We start from the raw sequence: 12,390 nt of genomic DNA on the forward strand, positions 1-12,390 counted from the left end.
TGCTTAAAAGCTCTCAGATTCCCTGTGTCTCGAGCAGATTCGTCTTGCACCCAGATTGAGAATGAAGTGCCTGATTCTGTCCTTTGCAATTGTCGTCGTCCTGGCTTCCCAGGCCAAGGGTAAGAATCAGATGGGACCCTTTCAATGCCACAATTTCGCTTATTATTTTATTACTCCGCAGCCGGAAATGTGATTATCGGCGGAGTATGCCAGGATTGCAGTCCTCCGGTGGCGGAAAACGTGGTCGTCGGTGGCCAATCCTACAGGACGGGTAGGCCGGGCCAGGGAACGGTCTATATCAATTCCCCTGGCGCATATCCAGGAGCTCTCGATGGTCCAATCCGGCGAACTGGCGCTGGCGGCGGAGGACGCGGTGGCACCCGGTATCCGGATGGCTACAGTGGTCGTCTGCCAGGTGGCACTTACCTTCACAATAAGGATTGTGTGGGCTGCAGCATCAGCGGGGGTGGAGATTAAGGAAATTATACTGTGTTTAGTACATAAAATACCTCGCATTTTTCAATTTTCTGGCATTAAATTCATTAATAAATTTCAAATGGGTAAATTTCTTTGGTATAATTATTTCATGTAATTGTTTATATAATCTTATTGGTTTATTTATTGGATTATGTTTTAGTTTTCTGCAGAAAATTAATTCTATAACTGATTTTTAAGATTATTAGAGGCAGGCATTTATTATTTAAAAGTAAAATGATATAAAAGCTGTTAAGTAATCAAAACTAATAAAAAAAAATTATAAAATCAAAAAAACTCGTTTATTACGATTATTATACATATGATGCCTTTTTATTAAATATTAAAAATTTTAATTTTTCCTTTACATTTCTTTTTATCAAAGCATTATTTATGGGTCGGGCAAAAAAATTTTGTTTACGCAATATACAAGTTTACATACTTACTTCCATTGAACTTTATTAATATTTGCGGTATTCGGTAATAATTGAATACTAACATGCACTGAAAATTATTTTTACAATTAAAATAAAATTACACAATAAATATTAGCATCTTCATAATATAAATCAGTTGCATAAATTATATAAAGTATTTTAAAAGGAAGCTTTAACAAATGCTTAGTGTAGTTTGTCAAGCACTTCATATTATTTATGATTATTATACAACTAAAAAAAATATACAAAATATCTGAAATATTCCCCCTACGTCATATCACTCATATTAAAACTATAACTTAGTATATTTATTAAATAATAAGCTGGTTTAGCTAAAGCTTTTGAGCTGCACTGCCTCCGAGCCAAATGCTCAGTTGAGTGTGATAGGTTATCAAGAGCGGGGGCTTATGGAAAACCGAAAGATTTATAAAATATTCTAGGGTATTTTCTGTTACTCCCGTGTTATTCACCGCCGAGATGAAGAGATACAACTGTATAAATCGCACTGCAATTGAGCGAACGCAGTCATTGAATCGTCTCAATTGTCGCAGCGATGAAGTGCTTTTCGATTTTGTTTGCGCTACTGGCGCTCATTTCCTTCGTCGAATTTGGATATGCTCGTAAGTGTCATATATATAAACTTTATCCTAATGAATATTCATAATAATATATGTTATTTATTTTAGGAACAATTCCCAGGATTACCATACGAAATGGCGACATTATAGTTCACGGAAATTGCCATGGTTGCACAGCACGCGCCACCAAAAACTCGGCTCACTTATCAATCAAATTTACGCGAAGATGGTAAATGTTGTATGTGTCATATAAATAAATTAACTCCAACTTGCCATAATAATTAAAAAAAAAACTAATTTAAAATACTAAGTATTAGCTTGTGTGCATAAAATAAAAAGGAGTAACTATTAAGCTAAAGTGTCACCGTTTTTGTGATTAAAAAGCTTCTTTGAAATGTTTAAAAACGAAGCTGAAGGTATTCTTCTTCATTTCCTGACTGCTTCAGTGTACTAAATTAATAATAGCCAAATTGCAATGTTCTCGTAAATTTGTCGTAAACTCAAGACCGTGGTCGTAAATCATTTGTGGGGCTCGAGGAAAGTTCCGTTTTGGCTTCTGGTTTTATGCCTCATTGGTGGAAATATTTCAACAAAAAGGCATAAAAATTGCCATCATATTTGGCTTCACCCGCGGCCAGGACGTCGAACACGTGTTTTCTTTCGTTTTCCTTGCGGCAAAGGCATTTCCACGTGCCGCGCTTTCCGCGTGTCCTGTGACCCGTGTCCTTTGTGAGATGTTTTATTGCCAAAGAGAAAACCGAGCGAAGGCAAACCGCTGTGCGCCTGTAAATGACTCCCCAGGCACCTTTATATTGACTCGTAAAATTGCGACATTTAGTTGTATGTGGGTGGGACTGCGGGGGGTGGCCAAACAATCCAATCCCTACCAGACTTATTTCGGCCTGCTTTCCGAGGTGAAAGTCACGGGTTTCCGAGGGGCTTCTCAGAGCTTTAAATTTGATTTTTATTTGCCCCAAACGATTTTCTTTTTTTATCGCGCACAAAAACTCTTCGTCCTTCTAGTCTTTGATTTAATTCAGCGGATATTGAGTTTTGGCTGGGTAGAAAATGGTGAAAAACAATGTCAAGTGGAGCATGAAAGGAATCAAACACTTGATAGATTTTTCTGCCACTCCCGTTTCAACTGAAATATGAATCTTTGTGTGCAGTAACTTTGATTAATTTCGTTTTCCGAAGGTATGAAGAATTTAATTGAATTTTTCAAGTGTGCTGCCGATAAGGACTCAATTTTTAATAATTACATTCATCTCGTTTCGCTTGCCGACGGCACATTGCGCATACGCACAGTTGCACATACAAATTTTAATTTTTTTTTTTTTTTTCATATGAGCACACCGAGTGAAAGTGGCTTTGCATTTTATTTGTATTTCCATTATGACTTTTTCAGTAATTACAGCGATCAGAAAGTGGAAAATGCCAGTAGAACGTATTGCATATACATTTATATTACGATTAAATTGTAAAATAATGAATATTTGTTAAATTCTTTGTACTTCAACATTCCTTTCAACATTTTTCTGTAGGCAATGGAATTTTTGGGTTGATACGAAACAATAGCGAAAATATTCGATAATTAAGCATTAACATAATTGCAATAAACAACTTTTTCATGTGTGTTAAAGAAAAGATAATATGCAATAACAAGCTCTTACGTAGATTACCTCACTCATGCAATATACCATTTTCTCATTTATTCGAGCAAATGTCATTGCAATCTAATTAAGCATTCCCAACTTCCTACCCTTGGTAAAATCGACCGAGAAACCAAATATGCAATCAAATTTTGTCAAACACAGAATGTGCCCGAAACTTTTCCGCCTCATTCGAGGAGCAGGGTACATGTGGCCAGTGGCTACTACATACCACTGAAGGGGGTCGGAAAACAATTGCCCGACCACGCCCCTCAGGCAGCCCACCGCAATTTCCACATCCAACCAGGAGTACCATCACCCCCAAGGCCGATCAACTGGTCATTCAATTTTGCAGGCCCACCGCCCTCGGGCGCCTGCATTATGCAGCTTACCTCGGACTGATTTCATTTTCGTAATTACCTCACAGACTCGGACTACGCCCCAAAAAGCCACCCCCCACTTCTCTGCAGGCTGCTGCAGTGAGAGAAATTTATATAATAATTATATATAATAATTATATATAGAAATTATATATAATAATATATAATTCGTATATAACAAAGTATGATTTGTAAAATACAATCTATTTATTGTCAAGATTCGCTGGCTCTATCAGTAGACAGATTTCATGGAAAAAAGCTTTTATTTATTAATCATTTTAATCTATAAGTTTATATTTATATTTAATTTAACAAATTTAAGCTTAGAAATATAATATATAATATAAAATATAGTATATATATATATATATATATATATATATTTAAGTGTTTATGCATAAGCTGATATCTAACTCCTTATAACTAGCTTTTAGTTATGAAGCACCATACAAATTATTTATATATATTTTTTTTTCAACATCAACTTTTTCGCTCAGTGTCCTGCTCCCCTTACCGTTATCGACAGGTGGCGCACTGAGAGCCTTGTGCTCGCTGGAGCTGGCTTAACGAGTTGATTAAATGCTGTAATTGATGAAATTGCGAATGGGGATGCAAAGGTGTAAATGATCGGCTTGGAATGCCGCCTGGATAAACATGTCATTGTCGTTAGACGATGCCGGTCGATTGGTTAAGCTCCTCCAAAGTGATTCCAAAGTGACCGGCCATCCATACTGCCCTGTCCGGCGTACCCATCTCACCCGCTCCTCATTGGCCATCATCAGTGGGCATCAATCAGAGTAGCGCCGGGAATGCGAGCGTATTCATTTCATTTCATAAATATTTGCGGCAAGGGTCGCGGCAGTCGAGGCACGACTGCATAAAAGGGTCGCAAAAAAGGCAAACGGGAAAAGGTCGGCATAAAAAATGATTTAAAAATTGAAAGGATTATGGGTGAGCGGCAACGGAGCGCGTTAATGTTGATGCTCGATTGCTGGGATGCTCGGATGCTGGGATGATGGGATGGTCCCTGGATGGGTTCCCTTGGGTCGGATTCAGGGGACCTGGGATGGGTCTGCTGGTATGTGGCTGGTGTCGCTGTCAGTCAAACAAAACAGGACTGAAACTGAAATCAACGAGTGTGCCAACAGGCTGGCTGCTTTTGTTGGCCAACAATATAATTTGAACAGGAATGAAAAATAAACGAGCCGCACGAGATGTGATTTTTTCGTAGCTACAAAATGGGATACTCGACACAGACAGCAACAACAACAACGAAGAAAAAAAAGATGAAAAAATGAGAATATAAAGCGTGCAGTTTTGGTATAAATCAAATGAAATATGTGAACAAAATGGTTTTTTTTTAAGTCGATTCGTAAAACCGGAATAGACATACAAAATGTGTGAACAAGCACGGTGGAGTAAACAGATCACATAAATTTAATTTATAATAAATACAAAAAATTAAATGCACGCTGATGAAACAAATCATTGGTTGGTTTTCTTAAAAAATATTTCAAAATGAATTGTTTTGTGTGTAGTAATGTAATACATTTTACAAATGATATGACCAATTATTGTTATTCAAATAGATTATTTATTTATTTATGATTGTGCAAAGAGAGCATTCCACTGTGCTTAGAATTCCATTTTCATTACGTTTATATTTGTCCTTTTCATTTCCTTCCCCCTCTCTTTCAACCACTGTGCAGTGACGCCTTTTATTTGAACACCAAAGCACAGACACTGAAAACAAATTTGTTACTTTTTAGTTACTCTAGTTTACAAATGTTTGCTATATGTAATATTACTAGAACGTTTTATGTTAATTAAATCATTTCTACATCGAATTTATATACCTTGTTTAACTTCTGGAACTAGAGCTTTTGAATTTCTTGCAGTGTATCCACATGGGTGGACTTTCCTCTGACATTGTGTGCATCCTTATCCCTTGGAACGGACAACTTCTACGGCTGCTGCTGCTGCTGGCAGTTTGCACAACGATAAATGTTATAACTGAGCTGGGGATTTGCAGCTACTGTTCGGAAGTTTGGGAGTGGAACAGCTGCCGCTTTTGGACCTGGACTTGGTCTTGGTCTTGGATGGCGAAACTCAATTTATTGTCGGTGGCCGCAAGCGGAGCACTTCCCTCACACTTGCCCCTCGCATAAGGCTGCCCGCCAGGACATTATCCATCTATCACATTTTGTGTAGCTCCCCCTGCTTTCTCTCTCGTTCATCTGTCCTGTGGTTGTGTTTGTTCGGCTGGGCATTTCCACATTTTCCTCGTTTCCCTTCTTTTCCACATTTCCACTTCGCCATCACAGACGTCGGCAGGACTTTATGATGTCCATTCTCGCTTTCGGCGTTGACTGCTGAAAATTGAAAATCATAATCGCATCAACTTTCTGCACCGAAAACTTTCCCCGCTGTCTGTGAAAAGTTAAAAAATTTTCTCTGCGACTTTCTCGGACAAATACCCACCCCCCACCCCCCCAAAGTAGGCAGTGCACAAAAGTCTGAATGCTAGAAAGATAATTTGTTGAGATTAGTTTTACAACACAATGCGTGGGTATGTGTGTGGTGTGTGGCATGTGGCATGTAGCATTGGAATATGTGTGTGTCTCTTGCCGCTTCTGTGTGTCTTGGTTAACCTTTGCTCATTGTGGTTGCCTTTTATCAGACAAACCGACAAACGACTGTGGCTTTGGCCAACTTTCGTGCATATAAATTATGTGCAAGTTGATTATAAAACAATGCCAAAGCTTGGCCAAAAGTTTTCAGCTCAAGTTGACGTTAACTTTGATAGTTTGTTTGCCCCGGACCCACTGAGAGCCACCTTTTCCCAGTGGTTAAGTGGGTGGCACAAATGACATGGGGGTGGCTCAAGAAGCTGCCTCCAAACAGGGTGGTTTATATTCCATAGAATATCCATTGTGTTGCAATATCTTTTATGAATTGAAAAGGGTATATATAGTGATTTCCTTTTAAGACGTTTTTTTCTTTCTCTTCTTTTGATACCACTTTATTTGAATTTAGAAAATCCATTTATGATTTCTATAGAAGTTACTTATAATGCCCAATTTTCACTTTCTTAGGGCTGTCATAATCCTATAACTTAATTTAGAAGTGCAGGCTTACATTCAATTATGACTAGCTACTTAAGTTCTGCTTTATCATTATTTTCCAAGTCTGTGTTCTGAGTTTTCGTGGAGATTTGTAAACAATGCAAAAGGAAGCTTAATTTTCGCAGTGTTTAAGTAAGAGATACTTTACTTCAACCTGGAGTTGCTAGCCCAACCTATCACGTTGGCATCTCTGTGTGGCCAATCAGTAGCCAGCAGTGCGTTTTCTACACTAAGTGGTGCCACCACCCTCCTTCCCTTCTCTTCAACCTCTGTTCCTGCCCCACCAAACAACTCCTCCTGCCCCAATATCCCCCCGTAGAAAATTAGCGTCGCTCCGTTGGCCATAAGCCTGTCATGATGTGGCAAGTTGGCAGGCAAGTCGGTGCGGCTGCCTGCCACAGAACTTGTGGTCTGCTTTGTGCCATGTAATTGTTGATTTTATGCGTACGCCTGGCCATTAACGTGTTGCCCCAAACCCCAAGCTCCATGCCCCAAGACCGCCGAGCTGTTGGCCGTGAAAAGCGAAGCGGCAATTAGGCCAGTCACAACTAGCGTGTCCACTGCCATCAAGTTCGGGGATGAGGTGGCAAAATTATTGTTTCGGATGTGTAAATTTGAGCCGACCATTTCCAGTAATTCTTGCACACGACGGTTGGAATGCAAGGCTACAATTTGCTACAAATGTCAAACATAAGTGTAGGCACTTACACAAACAAGCTGAAATGTAAGAACAGTTGAACCTAAAAGTTTAATGTATCAAATTATCTACGGTATACTTAATATATCAATTTTCAAGCAGATGCATTCTAACACAAATTGAAGCATGTTTAGTTTTGTATATCTATAACTAATCTCTTTTTATATTTTATGCTTTAATGTAAACACAAAGATAACTAACCTGAAAAAAATCGTTATTTTGACAAGTATCTCACAGATACACTCTTAGACGGCACAATGTACAATGTATCTTCCATAAATACAAGTATTTATAGCCAGTGTCGAGCCCTTAGTTTGCGCCAGTTTTGAGCATCATCAACATCAGTGTCATAAAATTAACATTAAAGTGGCAAAGGGATCATAAAAATAAAAATGAAATCAACGTATTAACTACACGACACAGACAAGCACACACACAATCGCACTTACAACCCCTCAGTCACCCACACCATTAGGGGATGAGGGGGGAAAACACAAGGATAAGCTGGGCTCACGCCACATGGAAAATGGAAAAGGCAACGAATAAATCAATTCAAATAAAAGCATAAATACGACCACAGGAAATGAAAATGACGACGATGACTGCGGCAGAGCAGCCCAAGGGTGCGTGCCCAAGAAGGACGAAGCAGCAGGAGGCGAAGGAGCTGGGGGGGGGAAAGCGGGAAAATTGGGGTGGAGCTGGTGGGCGGGCAAACATGTAAGCGCACATTTTACGGCACAAGCATTTTCGCTTAATAAAATGTTAAGTGGGGGAGAAAAAGCGACAGACAAAAGCAGCGACAGTTGATGAAGGGCAAAGGGAAGGCCAGGGGTGGATATGGGTGGTTGGGTGGCTGAGTGGGCGGTGTGGGTGAGATAGGTGGCTGGTCCGATGCCTGGGTGGTTGGGAAACCCATCCAAAGGACCGACCAACTGACGAATGACTGACAGTGCGCGGGTGGAATCGCTGGGGGAAAGTCGAGTCTGACAGAGGCAGAGTCGTAAAATTATATTTACAACACAACAAAGCTGTCGACAAGGCGTGGCAGCAGGGGGCGGCATTCGCTGGGCAGAGGGCGAAGTGCGAGGGGCGGGGCAAAGGACGATGGAGCTCAACACAATGATAAGCATGAAGCGGATGAGAGACGCACACTGTCCGAAATCAGAGGCTTTTACATGAATTTACCAACTTCTACGTTTAAGTAACTCGAAAGAAAAGCAATTTACCTTACCTTTAAAAAGACATTTTTTATGAAAATTCAACTTAAAACTATATACTTATAAAAAAATATTCACCCGTTAAGCAATCGAAAACATATTGTTTATAAATGTTTAAAAATCATTTCCCATACTAAAAAACAATTCAAAATTTGTCCCTATGCAAGGACAGATAAAAAAGAAAGAGACAGCAACGTGGGGCGTGAAAGAGAGGGAGAAGAAGCGCCAGCAAAAAGGACGACGCTTTGCTCGGTCCCTCGCTTCGTTTGCTTTCACCCGGAGAAAGGGAGGAGAGAAGGGAGTGGAGAAAGCGAAAGGCGAAAGGGGAGAAGAAAGCTGGGGCGAAACATTTCCCGCACTCAAAAAATAACAATGGCGCGTTTGAAATATCCGCTTCCGTTCAGAAAGCTACCAAAAGGAAAATACCGAGCAGAAAGAGACAGCGCCCGAAAAAAAGGAAGCAAACAAAAAAAAAAACAACAGAGATAGAGCGATGCAGATAGAGTCGTGGCAGCTGGGAATTTTCGGAGCGGGGTTTTCCAGCGCGGGGCAAATTCGAGGAGTGTGCACGTCACACTCCAAGAATTTAATTCAATTTGAGCACACAATGAAATCATATTTTTGCAACAAAATGTGGCAAAAACGGGGAATGGGCACTGTCCAAAATCACAGAGCGCAACGCTTTTCATTTCGCTTTCCACATTTTCCACCCGCCCGACCAGTGACCAGTGGCTCAAGGATGAGTTTTTGTCCCCGAATATGTTGGCATTAATATTTATTTATCCGTCAGCTGAAGTGTGGCGCCCTTTATTATTCATACAGTGTCCTTGGCGGGGGGGTGGGGGCAGGGTGCTGTTGCAAGCCGGTCGGTCTTGTTTAAATAGCGCATAAAATAATAATGGCCTTCATTAGCATTCCATTCGAATTCTATTTATTTGCGCAACTTTTTCAACGCACATAATTACAATAATTTGCTCCGTGCGGGTGGCAGGATATATGTATGTATATACAGATGTGCATACATATGCATTTACGAGAATGTATGGCTCAATCGATGTGCAACATTTTTGGCCAGCAACGAATACAAACAAACGCCCGCTGGGGATTATTTTCATTTCGGCAGGCAACATGCCTTTAGATCTACAGTGACTGGCAGCAAAATACCAATTTAATTTTAAGTTAAAAAGCTTGGTTTAAAATATTTATTTGGTACAAGAGTAGAACAAAAATATTCCAAAAATAATTATTATTTCTATACTTATCAACTTAATATTGTTATAGTTGCAAGTAGGCAACTTTTTCTGGCCGCAAAGTGTAGCAGGATTTGTGAGGCTTTTTGAGGTCCTCTGGTCCTTTGGCCAGGCACTGAGCCGTAAACTGAGGGCATCCACTGGCAACGGACCATTCCGGAGTGAAATATTGCCAGCATTGACAAATGTTGTTTGCCTGAGCACCTTGGGCCCAGGACGTGCGTGTCCTTTCCGCACACACACTCCCCCACGCACCCCCCTGCCCCTGCTCCTTCCCATCACTGAGTGCCACACCCCAACTCGGCGCCCACTTCCTGAGCTTCCTGTGTTTGTGTGTCAGCAGCAATAAATGAAAAATATTTGAACTCTTGCAAAAAGCGCACAAGGATATCAATTCCCAAATGCCTTCGATGTGAGTGTGTGCGTGCATAGTCAAATCCAACTAGAAATCATAATCACAGCAATAAATTGAGAGAGCGTGCACGATGCCAATGGAAAACAAGGAGCAACACTTTGCCCAAGTATATTTGGTTGCAGGAGCACAAACAAGTTTTCCGGCAAAGGAATGCCAGCGAAAAGCGTCGCAGAGTGGCTCCCCAGGAAAAGGATGATAATATTATGAAACAGGCTGGATTCAAAGGGAGTCGATAGTGTGACAATTTATTGGAGTTTTATTTACAAACCACTCATTGCAATTTAATTAGTTCATTTAATGCACAGGTCTCCTAAAGACGACTGCGGTCTTATTACTTACATGCCTATAAAGTAGGGCAACACTCTTTGCGCATTACTGTTAATCACGAGTAGTGGGCAAATGCATTTTCAAACATTTATGGGATTACAAATGTAATAGACAGCTCAAAGTAGAGAATATTTAAACAAATAGGCTTGTACCAGCTTAAACTAAGCGCTCCTGATCTGAAACTTTGGCTGAGTGGAACTTATTGGCCTTTTTGCTTCGACGACTGCCAAGGCAACTTTCAAAATGTTGATGACGAATTGAAAATGCTCATGTTCTGCAATGCTCCCTATATATGTATGTAAATGTATACATATGTATGTGTGTTATACACAAGGATATTTCTTGCTCATCATCATAATAATAGCCGGTGGCACAGGAAGGCGAGAATTACCACTGGTCAAAGTTACACAAAGGTCAAATGGAACATTATGGCTTTATTTTGCGCCTAATAAATCTCATTATGTCATTATATGCTACTCCCCCACGCACCGCCCACCAACAAAAAAAAGAAGCAAGGAGGAAATGGATGCAGGACGAGGAGACGGTGGAGGTGGTGGTGAGGTGCGTGCGTGTGCAAGCCAGCGTGCGTGTGGTGAGAGGTGAAAGACAATAAGAAGGAGCGAAAGGAAAAAAACTACAACAAAAGGCAACTGACTATAGGCGAACGACGCAGTAATCAATCCTCAGGACCCCACCAAAAACAATTTGCAGAGGCATAAACAAACACACACAACAACAGCGGACAAGTGAGAGACCACACGACTGTAAACAAATTGGAAAGGGATGAACATACATAACTGCGCAATATGGCGTCGGCAGAGCAAGAGCGGGAGAGGGCACTAAGAGCGCACGAGCAAGAGCGAAAAAGCCGCCATTAAAGAAATGCCGCTCAGAGACCGTTTGTGTATGTGCATGGGAATGCCAGTGTGTGCGATGTAAGCAGTGGATGTGTGTGTAGAAAATGCCGCAGGGTTGTCAAGTGGCTGAGAATGTTAAGAAGTAAATACGTTTTAAATAAGTAATTTGTAACTTCATTGCGTTCTAAGAGTTTCAAATTGTGATAACGATATAAGAGAAGCATTCGAAAAAATACAACAATTCTTTTGGAACCAAATATGTACCGAAATGTAGTTGTTATTCACCACCATATACCCGACAACCCTGCGCGTTGCTAGCCAACTCTCGCCTCTCAATTTATGCGCTTTTGTACGCGTTGCTCCTTCGGTTCGTTCGGACAGCACGGATAAAACGCTGTCGCCAAACAAAAACATAAAAAACACTGAGCGGATCAGGTTCTATCTTTAATTAAGAAAAACAACATCCCAAAAACACAAGAAAGAAGGACTAAAGTCTGTGGAAAAGAAGTAAGCAAAGCTGTTCCCCAGTGTGATTTCCTCATGTGCATTTGATTTAATTCAACTCGACAACAAAATAATAAGTGTTGTTGGCCTCTCGCTCTCTGGTCGTACCGCGTATCTGTGTGTGCGTGATTTAGTGTTTCGTCGCGTTTCAAGCAATTAACCCAAAGCAACGTAGAAATGCCAAAAACGCATTAAAAATTATAACTCGTAGCTGTCTGTCATTCACAACAGAAAAAAAATTAAAAGAGAAGAGTAACAACAGCAACGAGAAGAAGAAGGAGGAGAGCGACAATCATACACAAGTGCTATTTGCCGCTACTCATAAAACAAATTACCCACTTGGGCCTGACTTGTGCGTGCGTTTGTATGTGTATCTCTGTGTGTTAAAAGAGCAGCGTAATCATCATCGCCAAAAAAAGGAAAAGAAAACTACTAAAAAGTAGTAGTAAAAAAAAGGAAAAGGAGACGAACCAAAAT

At 40.5% G+C, this 12,390-nt stretch overlaps 2 protein-coding genes across 2 annotated transcripts; both read left to right on the forward strand.

Annotated features, from left to right (window-relative positions):
• The first annotated feature begins 21 nt into the window (after positions 1-21).
• Positions 22-506, forward strand: LOC117149073 (immune-induced peptide 23). The gene is made up of 2 exons (XM_033316719.1): positions 22-119; positions 182-506. Exons 1-2 carry the CDS (start codon positions 62-64, stop codon positions 475-477), a joined length of 354 nt encoding a protein of 117 aa, XP_033172610.1. The 5' UTR covers positions 22-61; the 3' UTR covers positions 478-506.
• A 732-nt stretch (positions 507-1,238) lies between these two features.
• On the forward strand, positions 1,239-1,851 carry LOC117149089. The gene is made up of 2 exons (XM_033316737.1): positions 1,239-1,531; positions 1,598-1,851. Exons 1-2 carry the CDS (start codon positions 1,465-1,467, stop codon positions 1,720-1,722), a joined length of 192 nt encoding a protein of 63 aa, XP_033172628.1. The 5' UTR covers positions 1,239-1,464; the 3' UTR covers positions 1,723-1,851.
• The last annotated feature ends 10,539 nt before the right edge of the window (positions 1,852-12,390 follow it).

The sequence above is a fragment of the Drosophila mauritiana genome, unplaced genomic scaffold (genome assembly GCF_004382145.1).
Source record: "Drosophila mauritiana strain mau12 unplaced genomic scaffold, ASM438214v1 U_130, whole genome shotgun sequence".
Classification (NCBI taxonomy): Eukaryota; Metazoa; Arthropoda; class Insecta; order Diptera; family Drosophilidae; genus Drosophila; species Drosophila mauritiana.